Source organism: Festucalex cinctus, chromosome 13, assembly GCF_051991245.1.
Source record: "Festucalex cinctus isolate MCC-2025b chromosome 13, RoL_Fcin_1.0, whole genome shotgun sequence".
Lineage (NCBI taxonomy): Eukaryota > Metazoa > Chordata > Actinopteri > Syngnathiformes > Syngnathidae > Festucalex > Festucalex cinctus.
Genome location: NC_135423.1, coordinates 2,265,035 through 2,284,984, shown reverse-complemented (window position 1 = coordinate 2,284,984; position 19,950 = coordinate 2,265,035). Strand labels below are relative to the sequence as shown.

Genomic DNA, 19,950 nt, shown 5'->3' with positions numbered 1-19,950 from the left:
CAAAATAAACATGATTAGTATTTTTACCATAATCGAGCAGCCCTACCCAGTCATGACAAATACAACATTATAAGATCATGCTGTACTTTGGTTATTCCTTCTTTTTCAATGATGTGGACATTGGCTAGTTTTGAATTCCTTCCCAATTTTTAAAGGAAGAGAATGTCATTAAAATATGGGAACTGTTAGAAATTGTTTAAAAAAACAACAACTACTTTTTAAACTAATTTATCCATGTCCTCATAAAGAAACGCTAATCTCCCCGTCCAATAAATATCAGATTTCAATTCTCTGACGCACTTCGGAAATGCACACACACCAGTCAAGCTCGTTATGCAAAGGCAGCCCAGACTAAATCAGATGTACCAGGTGTGCGCAGGCTGGCTGATTGGACGGCGTCACTTGGACTAAACTCAGTACAAACATGGAAAAAAAAAAAAAAAAAAAAATTTCAACAGTCATGTGTGTTCAGAGTAGCGTGACGTAAACATGGATTGTTTTAGCAAGACCTTCATGGTACATAAAAGCGACGGTTGTAAAACGCAATTGCTGGACTTGATGAACACAACAAGAAGGGCAAATAGTGAGCGCAGACCTCCGCCAAGGCCTAAGAAATCTTCAGGGGAAATATGCCGGTACTAATCCCCCTCCTCAATGTTGGATTTCACTCTTCATGAAATCACCTCGCCACGTTTTTATCCCCTGTGAAACTCACCCACGGATATTCACTCAATAAAAAAAATAAATCATTGTGCTTTTTAAAATGACAGTCACATGATGGCACCACAGCTTTAATTAGAAAATATCAATTGGTGTCAAGGAAGTACTGCATGATGATGTGAGGGGAGGAGCCAAGTGTAGTCTGAATGGCTACGGAGAATCTTCGCCACGTGCATATACATGCTCACATCCGAAAAAACGATTCTTAAAAAAAGTGCATGGCGAATAAAATAAAACAAACCCATTAATGCGATTAATCCTCCCTACTGTATCGGCGATGACTGTGGAGAAATTGCACAAAAGTAATGAGAAAAAGTTAGTCGCCCAGTTCCATTCAACTCTCTGTCTGTACATCATATATTTAAAATGCACCTGTGTCAAAGATGACATGTTCTGACTTCTGAAAGGTGTTTGTTTTTTATTTGGGTTAATGAGTCATCACTTCATAGCAAAGAAAATAAGAGTACAACTACAAGAAATCGGATTTAACATAAAAGGGCATCACTCATAAATGTTTTGTCAGTCATTTCACTCATTACTTTGCTTATCTACTGTGATATGGATACAGTACAGCGCAAATATGTTTTTGTACTTGAAAATTCGTCTGTTACTTTACAGAAATAAAGCACTAAAGCAGTCAAATGTTCTACTCGTAATTATTTTTCTTGTTGTACCAAAAAAATCATTTTATTCATGAAATATTTTATTAAATCAATGGACCCTTTTAAATCGGTTATTGGATTTTTTCTTCTTCTGCCAAATCAACTTCAACCTAAAAAAAAATATGTACCAATCGGGCCCAACTTTACATCACTGCTCCCGCTATATTTAGAATTCACTGATATTATCACAAGATGCAGAGACTGTCTGGAACAGTGATGCCCCAGTCTACGGAAACAAATAAACTCGCTTGCAGATAAATGACGCAGAAGCAACATTCATTGACAGTGGAGGGCTTTTTTTCACCAAATTAGTCTGTTACCAAACATGGGGCTCCGGAGGAAAAATAAGTAAGAGGCCAAAACAACATGCATGACCCTTGACGGAATGAAACCACCAAGTGTTTTTCTTCCCCCTCAGTGGAAACTTTTTTGCCTTATTTAATCTGTGTGATTAATCACTGCGGTGATGTAATACGACAACACGTTTAAAAAGGAAAAAAAATAAAAAACACCCATTACAAAAATTTCGCCGTCACAGAAGATAAACACGCTTTTGATTGACACTAAAATGTTTCCCACACAAAAGAAGTTCACGCCAAGTGTTCCTGTCCGCTAAATGATTTTTCCAGTGATTGACATGCAAGCTTTGCAAGTCTGCAGAGTTTTTGCTGCTTTGAAACAGACACTGAATCAGCAAACAAGCCCGTGCCAACTTTCATTCTCTTGGAGAAGAAGCCAAAGATGTCGAGGGAGCCACCATGACAAAAAGGTTACATTGAGAAGTCAGAAAGATCATTTAAAAGCAGACAAAGCGCATCTGGAGTTCCTTTTACGATGATAAATTATTAATGTGATTGTCAGTGTTGTGTAACATTTAAACCTGTGGGGAATTAATGCCTCGGACAAGTTGCGACCCGCTGGCAAGAAAGCGAAGGCGGCATTATGCGCAAGCTCGTTTAATTGACTTGTGTTTGCCGTTAATGATAATAATGCCGTAACAGGAAAGGACGTCACAGGTCTGCAACATCAAACCAAACGCCGCCGTCCGCCTATCACAAGCTCTCGACCTGCCGGTTGGCCTCCTCCGCTTGTTGTGTTGCCACGGCAACCTGCTTACAAAGCTACTAATGCCGAGGCTGTTGTTTGTCCGCGAGCTCGCGCTGCCGCCACACGGTGCACTTTGCCCCCCCGCCGACAGGCGCAGGATGGCGGCCACGCAGATGACAGACGCCGGCCGAGTAATTTGTCAAGGATGGAACTGATAAAAGTGGAACGCTGTGTCATGATTGGAAGATTTTTGTGCTCATGGCTAACGACCTCAAGTAACCTCTGGCAAGGTTCTCTGGCACGCTCCACATAAGTCAAGCAGCAGCAAAACAAAAAACATGTCGGGAGACCACGACAAACGTGTAAAGAGGAAGGAGATTATGTGGATAAAAGTGTTGGGACACACTTCTTGGTCAATCAATCAATCAATCAATCAATCACTCAAAATGAGCGCATCAGAGCCATAACAGAAGATAGGATCACTCAATGTGATTATTACAAGAGAACGCTAAGCAATATGGCTTGTATTTCACATCACGGCATAAATTGAATCCCTCCTTCAGAATAACAATATACGTTACAATTAGGGGTGTCGGGTGATTAAAAATTTTTAAATCGTAAGTAATCGCAGGGCTTCAATAGTTAACGCACGATTAATCGCAAATGTTATGTCTGTTTTAAATGTACAATAAAATATTGTTTTCTAAGTTTTCATACTCTTGTTAACATAAGTGGGAAAACGTGTTTAACTCATTTGCTCCCAAAAACGTATAAATACGTTTTATTTTAAACGTATTACGTGTCCCAAAGACGTATTTATATGTTGTTTTTTGTTTGTTTGTTTGTTTGTTTTTTAATGCTAGAGCATACAGAAGGCTTTGATACAGCCTCTCAACTGCAGAGAACGGGTGCAGAAATGGTAGTAATTACAAAAATGGCCAACAAGTGGCAGCAGAGTACAACAGATCAACCAGGGCTATGATGAAAATGAGAATGAAACTTAGCTATATTCTAATGCTAATTGTTGCAAAACGGACACAGACAGAAATGTACTTTTTGTTTTCCTGATGAAAGAAGAGATTCTAATCTTTCTTTTGGTAGGGTCCATGTTTTTTATAGCAATAGAGCACAATATTATGTGGGCCTTGCAAATTCATGCAAAATCCAGTAAAACAGTGAAGGGGGTTGCTTCAGTAAAAATGGCTGGGAGTGAATGAGTTCATAGACAATCGGCTGCATCTTTTAGTCATTGATACAGTAATTTCATAATACAGTAATTCATAACATTTAATTAAAATTAAAAAGATGTACAGTACTGTAAAAAAAAAGAAAGAAGCCACTAGATGGCGTAATTGCATTTATATATTTTTATTTTTATTTATTAATGAATATTTTTTATTATAGCTATTGTGAATGTATTTATGTATGTATTTGTATTTTCATTGTCATGAATCGCGCATGAAAATTAGTTGCGTAAAAGGAAACTTTAAATTCACTCAAAATTAACACACTAATTTTGACATCCCTAGTTACAATATGAACTTGAGTGTACGCATTTTAAAGGAAATATTTGATTATTTTCTCTCCTGACACGTTTTTTTTTTTTTATTTGAAAAAAGTCGTTATTGTGTACCAGGTTACATCCGAGCCTCTGTTCCGAAACAAGGAAGTAGCGGTTGATTTTTTGCACTGTAGGTCAACGGTCACATCCTTTGTCAGGCATGCTTGGAAGTTGGAAGGCTGCCAATTAGAGCAAGGGAATATGTGAAACTGCAACCTCATCATCGATAGACAGAGCGAGAGCTAATAGGGGAAAAAAAAAAAAAAAACTCCCTCTCTCAGCTTCACAGACACATTCATGAAATTTGTTTTTAAATTGTCTGCTTTCAGGATAGATAAGCACTTCACACTCCCATCGCCACCATTAATTTGATGAGCTAGCAGCCGACCGTTTGCCTCCACAGCTGGAGAATTTCATTTCCGTTCGGCGAACCGCGTCGTGTGGCACTGAAGAGGAGATGGTCACAACGCAGCGTCGGCACAACAACAATGATGAGAAGAACGCAACTTCGGACAAGAGGAGAGGGGACGCCGGGTGGCCAATTAGCGCTCAGCGGCGTGCTAACCATACCTGCCGGTGTCATCTGAGGCCAGTTAGGCTGCCACGTGGTTGCTCCTTGAGCTCACAGTAGTGACACGCACAAACGCATGACTACAACAAACAAACATTGTTTACTTTGGGATGTCTAAATGTTTTCCGCATGGCCACACACAGAAAAATGGAAGACGGTCACAATGAGTTTATGAAACATGCTTAAATAACCAACCCAATACGCTGTAGGTTAACACATACACAGCAGTTCAATTAAAATGACCGACTAGTCGACTTTCGAACTATTTTGATGAGCAAGTCGATATTAACTTGAAATTTCACTCAACAGTAAACATTGTCAGATTTCTGTACTCCTCCGTGAAAGTGTTTATCTTCGCGTTAATCAAAATAAGATGTTTGCAAACATCTGCTTTTAATTTGGAAAATGATCACCAAAATGTGTGCATATTTTCTGAGATATTTCGGCCCAATCTCTTTTGCAGAATCGCTTTAATTCAGCAACATTGGAGGGTTTTCATTCATGCATGAACTGTTCTCTATCGGCCAAACTGTGAAATGAGTTGAATCGAGTTCACTGCCATTCTTATGGAATTTGTACTGGCCTACTCAGGCCAGCGTCTTCTGTAGGTTATGTGGGTGACCTGACAACACAGTGCCATACTGGCCCAGGGGCGTCGGGCCACCGTTAATATCGGACCCTGTTCAATGTTTTATGATGGAGATTGTTCCTGCTTCCATTTCCAATATGTTCTCTGGCGAAAAATTGGCTCGCAATTCAACTTTTGCTACTTTCAGTGTCAATCAAAAGGGAAAGTGGCTATTTTTGACACAACCCTCATATTGGACCACATTTGATGCATTGTGCTCCTTATATCGTGGCCTGTGATTGCTCACTGCTCGGTTCAGTAAAGTTTGCATCCCCCTATCTGCGGATGCGATTTAATTTCATCATGATTAACTGACTGTATGTCACAAGCTTTTCCTTTCAAAATCATTTGCAGACAGAAGATACAGGAAGTTGAGTCCCCCACCCTCACCATTCATGTGATCTCACTTGCATTTTCCATGTGCGCGGTGTTGTCTCTACAACTGCAGCCAAACAAGGTCCAATCAAATAGATTAATATAAAATCAGTGGCCAATTAAGCAATTCCGAGGCTTGATTTACACTGCATGGCTCAAGTTTAACATTCCCCTGCAAGAAACAAAAATCCGCAAGTCACTGAATAAGTGACTAAAAACTGCCTACACTTGGAACGAATAGGTGTTGGCTTCCGCAGACAAAAATTGTGATTGCAAAGTTTGCAAATGTTGAATTTGAATGAATATGCATGGTTTTGATGCCGATTTGTGGCTTCCTAGTCACATAATCGCCTAATTGTGCCTTTTTTTTCCTGTGGAAATTATCTTTAGTAGCAGACTTATGTCAAACAAACAACGCACTTCCTTGACACCAAGATGGTACCAGATAACAGCAGAAATGTGATTTTTTTTCATCAAATAAACTTTTTTTTTTTTTTTTTTTTTTTTTAATCTGAATTTGCCAAACAACAAATATGCGGTGCTGCACTGTCTCCCAACCAGATTTCAAATTTGTCCTCGGGGCCTGTGGCCCTCATTGATGTCAGAATTCTAAAGCAATCTTGTTTATAGTCAACCTTGACTAGCAATGCACACCTGCTGTAACTAAGCTGCATCCCTGGTGTCTATGATGCAATTTATTAACTTTAAAAATAAAAATAAAAAAATGTTTTGTCATTTTAACAACCATATATTGATTATGAACTTGTTCAGCTCGAGAACAGTTATGTGCTTTTATATTATTATTTTTTTTTTATATTATTGATGGTTTCTATGATTGCAACATGATAGTGGTGATGTTAAGAAGTGGATTAAGTTGGTAAAGTCCCCACTGAAGGCCAAGTACCAAATGCACTGCCCGCCACTGAGCTGTGCAAGACAATTCGGATCAAGTTGCAAACTCTGTTAGTGGGCTAAATATAGCTAGCCGGGATATGGGAGCTAGAACACGCAGTCTGTGTGCGCGTGCACTTAAAGCCCAGCAGCAGCAGGAGCGTTATGGCAACCATACATGCAACAGGCTGCTGGTCAATGTCGACGAATCACGCACGCACACCCATGGCGGGGAAAACGAGCCAAGAACCGGACAAGCAAAAACACACTAGACCGGTTCTTATTCGCCAGGATGCGTGCAGGAACATTTTGTATTGAGGATTTCTCCTCAAAACACGAGTTGTTGGCACCGCCAGAAAAAAAAAAAAAAGAAAAAGTGAAACGAATAAAATGTCACGTAATGTTTGCATTTAAATGTCAGTGTGACTAATATGTCAAGTCGCCGCATGGCCACACCAGCTGTGCGTGCAAGTGTCAGCCGCCTGTCACCCCACACGACTCGGTGCAGCTTCACCGCCGCTTCCGCCTAGCCGACAGGCTAATACGAAGCAGCGGTTACGGAGAGCACGGGGTGGGTGAACGACATCCGTCGGGCTACGCCTGAGGTCGGCCGAGTGCCTCTTCTTTTAGCCCGAGGGGGGAGTGTGGAGCTTTTTTTTTATTCCGAGGGACGCTGGCCGGTGGCGTGGAAGCCCACTCCGGCGAGCTGGATGCGTCAGATGCTAACTTAGCTAGCATGCTAATTGACGTATGCCCTCGCGAACTCAACTTTTTTTTTTATTTAAATCACCAGCAAACATTTAATTAAATCTAACAAAAAATGGTAAAGTTTTCACTAAAAACAAGACTGTGTGACAGTTAGAGGTAAAAACATGCGGCGTACTCTACCCCATCTGGCTGCTGTGTGACACCCGAGGAGGAGGAGGAGGAGGCCGACGTCAGGGGCCGACATTCCCCGGGGGTGGAAGCCGCCGACAGCGCTCGCTGAGCCGGCGCGTGTAGCAGCCACAGCCGCTTACCCCGCTCGCTGGAGTACAGTGCTGGAGGCGGGTGAAGAGTGGAGACACCACGGGAGTCTCGCCCCACAACAAAGCCTCAGCTAGCAAAGCGCGGCGCGGCACGTCTGGCTGGAAGTTTGGGTTGAAATCCGGAGACGCGTCGCCTCGCCGCGGTTCATGACTCCCAAGCAGGACGAGTCGCCATCGACGAGCTGACAATCACGAGAATGTCCACACGGGCATCCGTAAGTCACTGACTAGTGTCACCGTGTGGACTTCCCACAGTGACACTCGCTGGACATTTTATTAGGTACACCCGCACTGTCAAAAAGAACGAAAAAAAACGGGGTTTTCCAACCTTTATTGTCAATGCACGTTTGGAAAAATCTCACACTAAACATAAATAAATGTCACAGAAAGTAAATATTTTTAAATAATTATGATTGGCTTTCAATTTATTCATAAATGTACTTAATAAGTGTAATCTGGGCCTGTTTAGTTGAATCTAAAACTATCATTTTGTTGCTTGCGTGGCAACAGGTGGATATACAGGTTAATTGTGCCTTCTGCCATCTAGTGGAAGAGCTTTTAATTGTTCCTTGTCACAATACGTCACTGGCACAGGTAAATAAATAAACATACCTTATTTGCAGTAAATAATGTGAAAATGACCATAAAATAGTTTGTTTAAAAAATACATTATATACATACTTTTATATCTCTTTGTATATTTTCATTTGTTTATGATAAAGTGTTCTGAATCTAATATTAAATATTCACCCTCTTTTTGATAATGTAATTGTGCAATTAATTAAACAATTTGTGTATTTATTGTATAATATTTTTATTTTGTCGTGTTTTACTCTGCTGGATTTTAATTAACATATTTCATCAAATTGACGAAAGAACCATTACATATAAAAATAGGACCAAGTAGGCCATAAAAGACCACTTTGCCTCGAATCTAAGATGTAGCAACGGTTGTGATGATAATTTTCACTTTTGATTGACATTCCCAGACATGTAGTCATTTCACAATGTGTTTGTTTATTATTGTCATTGCGGTTCTGGAGGGCTGCGCTGCATCACGCTGAGAGCTGCTAAATATGCTAACCGAAATATCAGAAGCAGCTGTTGGTGTGATGCAATGCAGTTGCACACAACCACAATAGCAAACATATTGTCAAATCAATACATAAATGATTCAAGATTAAAAAAATAAATCAAGTACTGAACTAGTATTGGGTTTTTTTTTACATTTATGTTTACATAAATATTTCTTGCATTTGTGTTTTTTTTGTGTGTTTTTTTTCAACCTAGCCTTGAGATACGAGCTGACTTACCATTTTTTCCCGGTTTGTCGTGTCTTCCAAACAACCACATAGCACGCCGCTACTTTTACGCTAGCATACAATGGGAAGTCCTTTAGGCGCACATGCTAACAGTTAGCATCTATGTAAACGTGGGATATCTGAATGCAAACAGTGGGGGGAACACGTAGACAGACCTTATAACAATACTCACGGTTATATTATCTTTATCCTCTGCGAAGAACGGCTAATCTCACTGCCACACCGAGAAGCCGGGAGACCAGCTGCGTCTCCAGCGTGGCGGATCCGTATGTCTGTCTTATGCTGTCCCGAAGGTGGCCAAGGCGCTCACCTCTGAATGAGGAAGACCAAGTGGGGACAATGCATCAGGTCAGTCGTGTTTTGTGCTCACATATTTCCTTTTTATATGAAAAATATGAGTTAAGAAAATAGATAGACAGACAGACAGACAGACAGACAGACAGACAGGATTGTTGTGAGGCATCATTACGTCCCTCAGCAGGGGGATGAAGATGGCCTGCAGGCAAGATTTGTTTGTCATCGTAAACATGTCATCCACTTGATGCGCATCCATCATTTTTCCCGCCGGTATGCGGCGAGCACCAATTAGAGTCGCGGAATGAGAAGAGGATTGGGTGCCGCTATTTTTTTGTTTTTGTTTTTTTGCGAAGAAAATGAAAAGAGCGATGGAAGGTCAGGAGAATGCATGGCAGCAGAGGATGAGAGAGTGAAGTGGTGTTGTCATGGAAACTGGCAGGGATGAGAGGAGGCAAACAAGAATGTCACTGCAGGAAATAAACGCAGAGCTGCGTCCACTCGGGCGGAAGTTCATTGAAACAAAACGCGACGTACGTACACAAAATAGTATCCGGATCCGCTCCTTTCGTCATTTCATCAAATATGTAGTGCGAGTTATCGTGTATAGACCCTTCCAGTGTGACGTCACGTTGAAGTCCCTTGCGGTGGAGGGCAGGCCGTCAATGTAATTAGAAAACAATCAGTGTGAGCTAGAAAATCGGTTCATAAATCAGCGACCAATGCGATGGTGAACTTATGCGCGGACGACGGATGCTCTAATAGCTCAAACAGAGACGAGATCGTTCTTTCGGCTGCGATTCTAAACCAGGCGGAAGACAGTGAGGAGTAAAAGACGAGCACGGTGGGCCGGATTAAACCCCTTTGCGGGCCTGATCCGGCCCGCGGGCCGTATGTTTGACACCCCTGCTTTAGGTGATGTCTGGACCTACGTGATGTCGTTCTTTAGTCCTTTACAATTCACTGTCTGTGGGTGCAGTCTGAGAATTGTGTGTGGTTTGACGGATGACTGTCCAACTGTTTCTGTGTACCGCTCTCTTAGTTTCTGCTTCTCGATGTGAATAAATAGATAAAACCTAATTTGTGTCTGCGCCTTGGGATCCAACCCTTCATCACACAACAGTTTCAAGCAAAAACGACATACCTTAAGCTTCCACTTCCACTTTTCCCTCCACCAAACTCCATTTTTTTGTAGCTAGCGGCTCCAAACGACTGGTTTCAATGAGTCGCAGTAATGTAGGACGTTTTTTGTGACACTTGACATATTTCCCACCTTTTAATGAAAACGCTCGCTGAAAATCAAGCTCTCTACATTCATTTGTTATGGGATGTTTGCCCTCCAGGAGGCGCAGTGGGAGTTAAGCGGTGATGTAAGCTGGAAGGGTCTATAGTGAGCAGGAGTCTATCCCAACTAACTTTAGGCTCGAAAAGGGGGTACACAGCAAGTACTGTTCTGTTGTATATATAACTCTAAGTACAACACATTTGCATTTCATCTTTTAGAACTATTTATTTTTATTTAGGTACAATTTGTATTCAACTTTAATGTGCAATATTATGAGATAGACATGAAAACAAGTCCCAGTCTTCCATCATGAAACGCGTTAATACGGACTCTTTGAATTTCAACGACGAACACGTTTTTTAAAAAAGTATATTACAGTACGCGAAGAGAGGTTTGTTTTTGTTGTGCTCTCAGTCTGTAAGAATGTTCAAGTGTCTCAGTAAAAAGATGACGACGACGGTGAAGAAGGAGAAGCTGATAGTTTCCATGGTGACACGCGCTGCCCTTCCATTTGCTTTTGTGTGTGGGGCCACTTTACCTGCAAAATCGTCTCTGCTGCTTTCTACGTTCTGCATAATTTTAAGCTTGCCATTTTCACACTATTCCAAACGACACAGACGTTATTTTGTACACGCCAAATGTCGTGATTAACTTTTGTAATAGAGACGAGCTAATTTACCTCGCACAATAAAACTGAGGTAAACGCACATTTGCACACATGCACATATACACGGATACTCTCCAAAACACACACTCCCTTGCTCCATAAATTGGAGGGGGGAAAAAATCAAAGAGACCACAAAAAAAAAAAAAAAAAAAGACTACGCAGTGTCCACAAGTTGTGCTGAGGAAAATGGCAGTGGCCACTAGATGGCAGCAGAACTCCTTTCTTCTTCTTCTTCTTCTTCTTCTTTTTGCAGCATAGGACAGCACAGGTGGCGGCTCTTGATCAAGTTTTCAGCTCCACAACTGCTTGTCAGCTGTCTGGTTTTCATGTTGGTTACACCTATAACTAGTAACGCAAATGCTGGTGACTGATTTCTCATCATAACGATCAAATAATATAATATGAGTAACTTTTTAAATTGTCTGACAGAGATTTAAAAAAAAAAAAAAAAGTGACTTGAATTGTGCTGTCACTAACCAATTAATCTATTGATTATTCAATTGTTTAATAGACTACTGGATTCATGTGAATTTTGAATTAAAGTGATTTACAAAAGCATATTTTTCCTCCGATTACTGTTGATTAATTAACCAGTGATTGCTGTTTATTTCGTAATTTGCGTTTGTATAGTGATTAATAAAAGTGGGATTGATGTTGTACAATGTTGCCAGTTCATTCATTGTTTTCCAAAGTAAAAAGAGATGTTTGAAAATGTTATTTTGATTAAACACGGAAGATAATCGGTCTTCTTTTATGAAGGACTACAGAAATCAGTGAACAATTACTGTTGGTATGCATAAATCTGAGGATTTGGACAATTTTAAATTAAAAAAATGGCTCCGAATGATTACTTGATTATTAAAATAGTTGTCGATGAATTTGATAATCGATTACGTGTCAATTAATCGATTCATTTTGACAGCTCTAGCCTTGAACACATTTTATGATTGGATATTTAGATTTTCTCACAGCCTGTTTTGGCAAATTCATTTTCATTCAATGACACGCCCCTTCTTTCCTCCGTCTTACGCATCCCACAATGCACTGCTGAGAGGTTGGTGTGCAGATGTTGCCGTAAAAACGCTTGTAAAAATGTGCAAATTGGACTTCAGCACACATCACCAAGCTGGAAGTAAATTGAGACGAGATCATCATTTCAAAATGTTTGCTTTTTGTGATATTTTCGTTTGGCGGCAAGCAGAAAGCTCGTTTGAAAGAACTCAAAAAGTCTTTCACAGGGATCAGAAAAGCTTGAGCACCTCTACGTTTATTTCCTGCTGCCTAAATAACTCACTTAAGCCAGTGAAACTTAATTAACAAATAAAAACACATCTAATCCATAATACATTATGTAACTGACACTAACGCGCTCCTTCATTCACTCTCTCATTCCTTCACTCTCACTCACTCACTCGCAAACTAATCACAAAAAAAAAATAAAATAGTACCTGGCCAACATACTCATTAACCATCTCATTAACTAAGTGTTTGTACTCATGCAGTTATTCAAACCATTCAACATCAGTTCAAAAACTAATTAGAAAAAAAAAAAAACACACAGCAAATGGCCCACTAACTCACTCAGTCAGTCACTCAGAAACAAACACGCAAACTAATTCAATAAAAGTCTAACTGGCTCACTTAACTAACTCATTAACTACATCGTTAACCAAGTCTTATCTCATCAATTCACAACTATTTAATTCACTCACTTATAGGAGTGTGACGAGATTGCGATACTTTGTCTCCCGATAGATTATCGATACGTCTGCGCAAGTATCGCGATATTTGCAGTTAATATTCAGCCACTGTAACGGCACGATTGTTCATGACTTATTGAGCAATTACTTGGCGGGCCACTAGGGGGAGTGCCTCAAAAGACTGGCGAGGAAATGGATGGAAGTCTTCAGGCGAAATAGAGCCTAGTTTTATTATTATTATTATTATATTATCATTTTTATATACATTATATATTATGTATTTATTCATATTATATTTATATTGATATTATTTTTATTATATTGTTTTTTATTCATTATTTATTGATATTGAATTGATTTATTTTTATTATATATGTGTGTGTATATGTATTATTATTATTTATATTGTTATATTTTTTTATTATTTTTTATTTTTATTTGCGTATTTTTATTATTAATTTATTGATTATTTTATTTTATTTATTATTTATATAGATTTATCGTAGATGATCGTGAATTTATTATCTGACCAATATATCGATAATCGCGGTATCGTCATATCGTGAGGTAATCGTTAATCGTGAGCCTCGTATCGCATATGTATATCACATCGTGAGGAACTCAGAGGTTCCCACCCCTACTCACAAACCCAAATCTCTCAATATCACTCACTGACTGACTGTGGAGCGAACTAACTAACTCACTCACTCGTTCGCTCGCTATTGATCCAACGCGTGGCCCCCGTGAGCCGGCAGCTTTGGCAGCGGGCGCCAGTGGGCGGCGGCCGTCCACATCTGGAGCTGCCACAAGCTTCTCGTTAAATGGCCGAGGAGGGAGGGAAGGGAGGCGCTGAAGGCGGGGCCATACAAAAACCACGTACACGCAGACACAAACACACATACCAAAATGTTTGTTGAGCGTATTTGTGTGCGTGTGCGTGAGTATCTACATGAAGATATACTATCTACTCCCTCCCCCTCGGTTTCTGCGTAATTGATCCCAGACTGGACATTGGCATTCATATCTTCTTTACTTTATCTTCCAGACAAGATTTCTACTGCTTCCAGATGCCGACACCTCAACTCAAGAGTTCAAGTTAGTTTTCCGGGGAAGAAAAAAAATAAATAAATAAATAAATATATATATATATATATATATATATATATATATATATATATATATATATTTTTTTTTTTTTTTTATTATTGTTTCATATTCTCTTCCAATAGCAACAAACAACCAAAAATGTTTGCCATTCAATCCTAAAAGTTCACAAGTGAAATAAATCACCATGTCTCTAGCAGATGCCGCAACGTAAATCAACATAAGTCACATGATTTTTTTATTTATTTTTTTTTCTTCCCCCCTAAGTCACAAGTTGCTCGAGTCGTTTGTTGCTAGGCAGAAATTGTTGGGGTATCTACGACGCAATCACTAACTCACTATAGTAGTGTGACTTATTTTTCATGTTTACACCCACTGGCTCAGAATAGGCTGCTACAAAATGCCAAATATTTGTCATCTTTATGGTTCGCTCAACGCAGAAAAATACAAAAATGTCCGGCGTTCACGCCCGTGTGGGAAACATCACATCTCCGCGTTGCAACATACTCAAATACGAGAGAAACCTCTCGAGCCCGACTGGAGCAAGACAACTGGCTTCTATTCATCACTTTTTTATGAGAGAAGGAACAAAAAAAACATTTATTTTGACCGGCAAGGATCATAAAGCGCTAAAAGGCGTGCTTCGGCGTGCTTCTCAAACCGCGGTCCCCGGACGAGCCGTAACTTGGTTGTTCGCAAAAACAATTTGCAACTGGAGCTGCGAGCAGCTAAAAAGGGCCCTCACAACCCGGGCCACGTTGGGGTACTCTCAAATCTCGAAAATATTTATGTCCGTGACAGGTCTGATGTGTGTGCAAAGTTTTTTGAGTTTTCGCTCATGTTTAGACTCTCAAAAAAAAAAAAGCATTTTCCTTTGCAAACAATGCATTGCTACAGCAAAGAAATCCGACAAAATAAAAACATTCTGATAACTTTTCATCTTTATCATCTTAAGATGAAACACGCCAAGGTTGAAAACGATTGGATACGTTTTGTAGAAGGATTTTGTAAAAATATGACCCCTATAAAAAGGCCCCCCAAAATCGCTACAAATGCCAAAATAAATCAAAATGGTGGACTTCCTGTTTGGTTTAGCATATGGCTACAGAATACTTTTTTTGTAAGTCTTTGGCTGATAAGTATCTCTCCTAATTTTCACAAATCTAGCTGAATCATACAATCAGAAAAGGTTCATAAAAATGTTTAGAGGGCGCTATTGAGCCAATTATTGCAAATTGCACAAGAAATCTCTAAAATATTCACGTTCATGTGTGTTTAATGAGTTTTCACACGTTTAGACTTAAAAAAAAAAAACGCAGCATTTTACTTGGCAAACTGCATCGCTATGGCAACGGCGTGCGACAAAATAAACTTGTTGTGAGTTAGTTCATGGGTAGTTGGGTAGTTCACCTGAGTTAGTTCACGGGTAAGTGAGTCAGAAAGCTTTTGCAATCAAAGGGCACTGATCGGAAATAAAATGTCATGATGACATTTTACCCTGATGCGTAAAGACCAATGAACGACATAAATAAACCCCAATAGCATTTTCCAAATTCTTATTGGCTATAAATAAGAGATAAGACTTTGATCAAATGAATTGCGGATGATTTAGAGACTTGTAATTGGTCGTGCGTCAGACGCTCAAGAGCCAAAACTCCCTTCATGCCAAAGAAAAGCATTTGCTTGTTTGTGTTGACTTCATGCAAACAAACCCAGTTAATTCTCATCTGGAACTTATTTCAACTGTTGACATAAAATAATAAATGAGCCAGAGGGACTGATGATTCATTTGCATTCAGACAATACGAAACAATACGTCTGTTGTTCCTTCTCCATTTCTGACGTTCATGCTTGACTTTCACGCTGACGTCTTCATTAGACAAATTCGATACAGCAAGTCCTCAAGCGTGCAAATAAAATGCAACACGATGGCTCGTTTTGGCAGCGTCATACGGAACACATGAAACTGATTTTAATGAACAAATATTGCCTGGAACTACAATCAAACTACTTATTGTATTCAGTGTAATTCAGGGAAAACCAATTCACTTTCAACTTTAGATTGGGGCAGCACGTTGGGTGAGGGTGGTGCGTCACAGATTTGAGGTTTCGGGGTTTTAATCTCAACTCTCCCTGTGCTCGTGTAGGTTCTGCGGCTACTCCGGCTTCTCTCAAACAAATGATTATTTTATATCAATGTATGTATAGTCAATTATACGCGGATTTTCGCTATTCACACGTGACAATTATACGTTTTTCATGAGACAGACATCTTTGAGATGTTTTTTTTTTTTTGCCAACCAAACTTGAGATACGAACGCTGTATAGACTTACTTCAAAATAAGAGGCCTCGTGTTGGTTAATGCCATTCCCAGATGAAGTTTACTGTCAGTGTCAAACTAAACATAAGACACAGGCCTTTTGCCTTTACACGTTTCATATAAGCAAACCACATTACGTTCAGAAAGCCCCCGGCTAGCTTAATGCTAACACATAATGGGAATGCCATTGACGTGCTAACATTTAGCATCGACGGTCACGGATTTAAAACTCTTTAGCAACGGATATTTGAACATAAATGTTGGAATAACACATTTAGACAGATAACAAAACAAATACTCACAGGTATATGTTTCTTTATCCTCCGTGAAAAATCAGTGAAAAACGACCAATATTAGCATTAGCAACTTACTGTGCTGTTGTGGCGGTAGTAGTAGTAGAAGAAGAAGAAGCGAAAGAAGAAGAAATGACGCAAAAATTGTTTCTTTTGATCTTATTATTTTTAATTATGTGTCTACGCTATGATTTTATAAAATACAATAATTATAAAAGAGTTATTTTGCCTGGTAGCAAGTTACTTTTATTATTTAGTAATTCGGTTACTAACTCAGTTACTCATTGCTTGCTGAAAAAAGTAAGAAACTATTTACTTTTTTTTTTTTTTTTTTAAGGAACGTTCCCAACACTGCATATACGATTTTTGAGTCCAAAGCAAATGTAGAAAAAAAGTAGGTTTTATTGTCTGACTCTGCACTTAAAAAAAAAAAAAATGAATTACATATTTTTTTTTATTTTATTTTTTATTTTACAGCTCCGTTTTGAGAACCACCGATGTAAAGTGTCCTGATGTTGACATCCTTCTGTTTTAGTGTGGCCTGCTCACCCACACACTTCCCCCGTCCTTACCTCCTTTTCCCAACCAAGCCGCACTGCTTGTGCTTTAAGTGGCATGCTGCTTGCAGCTGGTAAGCTTTTGCCCCATTACAGGGACCACACATTAAGATGCACTTTTATTAGTCATTGTGCCTTTCGGGGTACAAAGCTTTGTCGTAGGGGTGGTATCCTCAACCTTTTCTGCTTTTCCACACTTGACACTTAAGATTAGCCATTCCCGAATACTGGGTAACCAAATCTGGATCCCCCACAGGAATGAATGGCAATAAAAAAAAAAAAAAAATCTGTAATAATAGTGATTAACTGTACAGGTATTAGATTAAATCACAGTTTATTAACATGCTTAACTTTTAGTTAGCGTGTTGTACCTTCTGCTTCTAAGACTCAGTATGAAGTTCACTGAGTCACAAAGGCGTCATGCAAAGATGATTGGCTCCCAAAACAAGTGTATAAAAGAAGAACTTGTGAACTAAATCAACTTAAAACTCACTAACCAACAAAGTAACAAACTGTATGGTGTGTGTTGTTTGTGCAGCAGGCCAACAACACGTTTGCGTCGTATCATCAATAAGGTTTACAAGATGTTTGTCTATAAATAGTGAGCGGTGGCTCCCCTGGCCTCGAGCAAGTCAAACTGTGAGTGCTGACTAATTAGAGCCTTCTCTTGTTTCTGGGCTCGCCTCCATGAGAGCAACTTTTAACGGGCTGCTCGCATGTTTTCAGCCTGGAGCGACTTGAAGGCTGATGGTCGCGCTCGCTCGTCTTCACACCGCGGTTGCAGCCCAGCTACATACTGTAGAGTGAAAAACAAAGTCCATGAACGCGTCAGTTGGTGTTCTCTCATGACAACGCAACATGCAGCAGTTGCTTGAATAAAACATGAAGTACGGCGACGGCCTGCAGTGCTACTCAATATTTTAGCAGGCGGCTCAAACACGTCCGAGAAAGAATCAGCGGTAGGGAGAAATTGTGACCACGCTGTGACAGCATGTTCCGGATGTTTCGTCTCATCTGCCTGCTGGCCACCTGGATTCGGCTTCTTCCACTCCAAGGTGAGCGCTCGAGCGACTTTACAGCGACCCGGCGCACCTTTTTGTCGAAATGATGAACATCCTCCAAGGCGATCAAGCGGGACGCATCCAACAGGCCCGAGGCAGACGAACTGGCACATTCCGGGCAAACTGTGAGGTCTCTTAGCCAAGATACTTATTAACATGTGACTCAACTCATGTTCTCAGAAATTGCATGTGAACATTGTCACCGAGCCAGAATGCCAAAGAGAGAAATAATCCATCCCAGCATGTCAATGCAATACCTGGAGACAATAATAGAGACTGAGCCTTGTTGCAAATTTAAAACAACAAAAACAGAAAACCGCATTTATCCACAAATTGTTGATAATTGCCTATATAATGTATTCATAGTTTCCAAGTGAATGATCCCAAAAAGCTCAATATTCAAATTTAAACTCATCGTGTAACATTATCCTTACAAATGAATAAATGGCTTGCTTTTTATTTGATTAGAAAAAAAATGACTCACAAACTTGACCTAACACACTCATTCACTAATGCTGTCACTCAAACAACTAACTTACCACTTCTTCGGCTAACGAACTCTTAACTTATAAACTAACTCACTCACCCACTGACTCTACTAACCAACCAAATTAGTCACCCACCTCTCTCTCACTCACTCACTCACTCACCAACTACATCTTATGGACACGCCGAATAACCAATCAACTTAGTCACCCACCAACTAACTCTCCACCTCTCACTCAATCACCAACCAACTTAATCACCCACTAACTTAGTCAGTCAATATCAATCAATAACAATCAATAACCAACTGACTTAGCCAACCACAAACTAACTCTCACTCATTTACTCGCTCAATAATCAACCAACTTAGTCACCCACAAACAAAACCTCACTGACTAGTAGTCACCCATAAACTCACTCACTCACTCTAACTTTCACTCACTCACTAACTTGCTCACTCACAACCGACCAACTTAGTCAAACATAAACAAAATCTCAATCACTAAAAAACCAATCAATTTAGTCACACACTAACTCTCACTCACTAAGCAAGTCAACCACAACACAAATTCTCACTCGATCACTTGCTCACTAACCAACAGTGTTGTTCCACCCTTAGCTCTGGATCCCTTCGACCCCGAGGAGGTGACGTACGTGGCCTTCAACGTGACGGCGCCCTCGGGGCGTTCGGTCCGCTTGGACTGCGGCGGCGGCGACGACGACCCTCCGTCCGTCTTCATCTGGGGCTTCACGAGAAGCGGCTCGGACAGCAGCGTGGCTCTGGCGTGCGACTACGGTGGCGGTGCCGTGCTGCAGCCTCAGCCGGACGGCGCGCTTCGCGTGCACGTGCCCGCCAACTCCTCCTCCCTGGTGGTCGAGGACGTGCAGCAGGAAGCGGAGGGCACGTACACCTGCCAGGCGTTGTACCGCGCGGGCCACCGGCGCAGGTTGATCTTCTACTCCACCAGGCTGGACATGGAGGATGACTGACGATGATGTCGCACTCGTGCAAATAAAATCACAGAAGTTACTCAAGTGTCATTCGCTCTCTGACTAAGTAACTCACTCACTCACTCCCTGTATAATGCTCTCACTAGACTGATTCATTAACTCATTCACACTCTACTCGAACTCACTCACCAACTAACTCACGACCTTACAAAGTAAATTAATCACTCCTTCGCCAACAACGCCGACTTACACAATGACTCACTAACTCAATAACCAACTAACTCGCCACCTCGTTAACAAATCTCTTAATGTCCTAACTTGTGAGCCAAGTCGAACCAATTCACTCAGTCACAAGCCGTTTTACGTCTCTCAATCTTCCAAATGACTTACTCACCTGTTTACAAACACGAACTAATGAATTCACTC

General features: G+C 40.4%; 2 protein-coding genes across 10 annotated transcripts in view; one reads left to right on the top strand and one right to left on the bottom strand.

Annotated features, from left to right (window-relative positions):
- bcl9l (bcl9 like) overlaps window positions 1-16,562 on the bottom strand; it is a 29,537-nt gene extending 12,975 nt beyond the window's left edge. Inside the window, exons 1-2 of one of the 2 annotated variants that reach the window (XM_077494254.1) lie at window positions 16,479-16,562; window positions 8,978-9,117 (exon numbers count right to left, since the gene is read on the bottom strand). The gene's annotated coding sequence lies outside the window, so the exon portion shown is untranslated. Of the gene's footprint in view, window positions 1-7,343; window positions 7,778-8,977; window positions 9,118-16,478 lie in introns of those variants that run through there. The other variant, XM_077494253.1, reaches the window with a different exon arrangement.
- On the top strand, window positions 6,903-19,581 carry LOC144000437 (V-set and immunoglobulin domain-containing protein 10-like 2). 8 transcript variants are annotated; one of them, XM_077494257.1, is made up of 5 exons: window positions 6,903-7,698; window positions 9,006-9,153; window positions 13,797-13,846; window positions 17,005-17,100; window positions 19,193-19,581. In XM_077494257.1, the coding sequence occupies exons 2-5, from the start codon at window positions 9,122-9,124 to the stop codon at window positions 19,561-19,563; spliced, it is 549 nt and encodes a 182-aa protein (XP_077350383.1). In that variant the 5' UTR covers window positions 6,903-7,698; window positions 9,006-9,121; the 3' UTR covers window positions 19,564-19,581. The 8 variants fall into 8 exon arrangements, with proteins under 8 accessions (XP_077350383.1, XP_077350388.1, XP_077350384.1 ...); XM_077494262.1 differs by lacking the exon at window positions 17,005-17,100; XM_077494258.1 differs by lacking the exon at window positions 6,903-7,698 and having other exon boundaries at window positions 8,981-9,153.
- The last annotated feature ends 369 nt before the right edge of the window (window positions 19,582-19,950 follow it).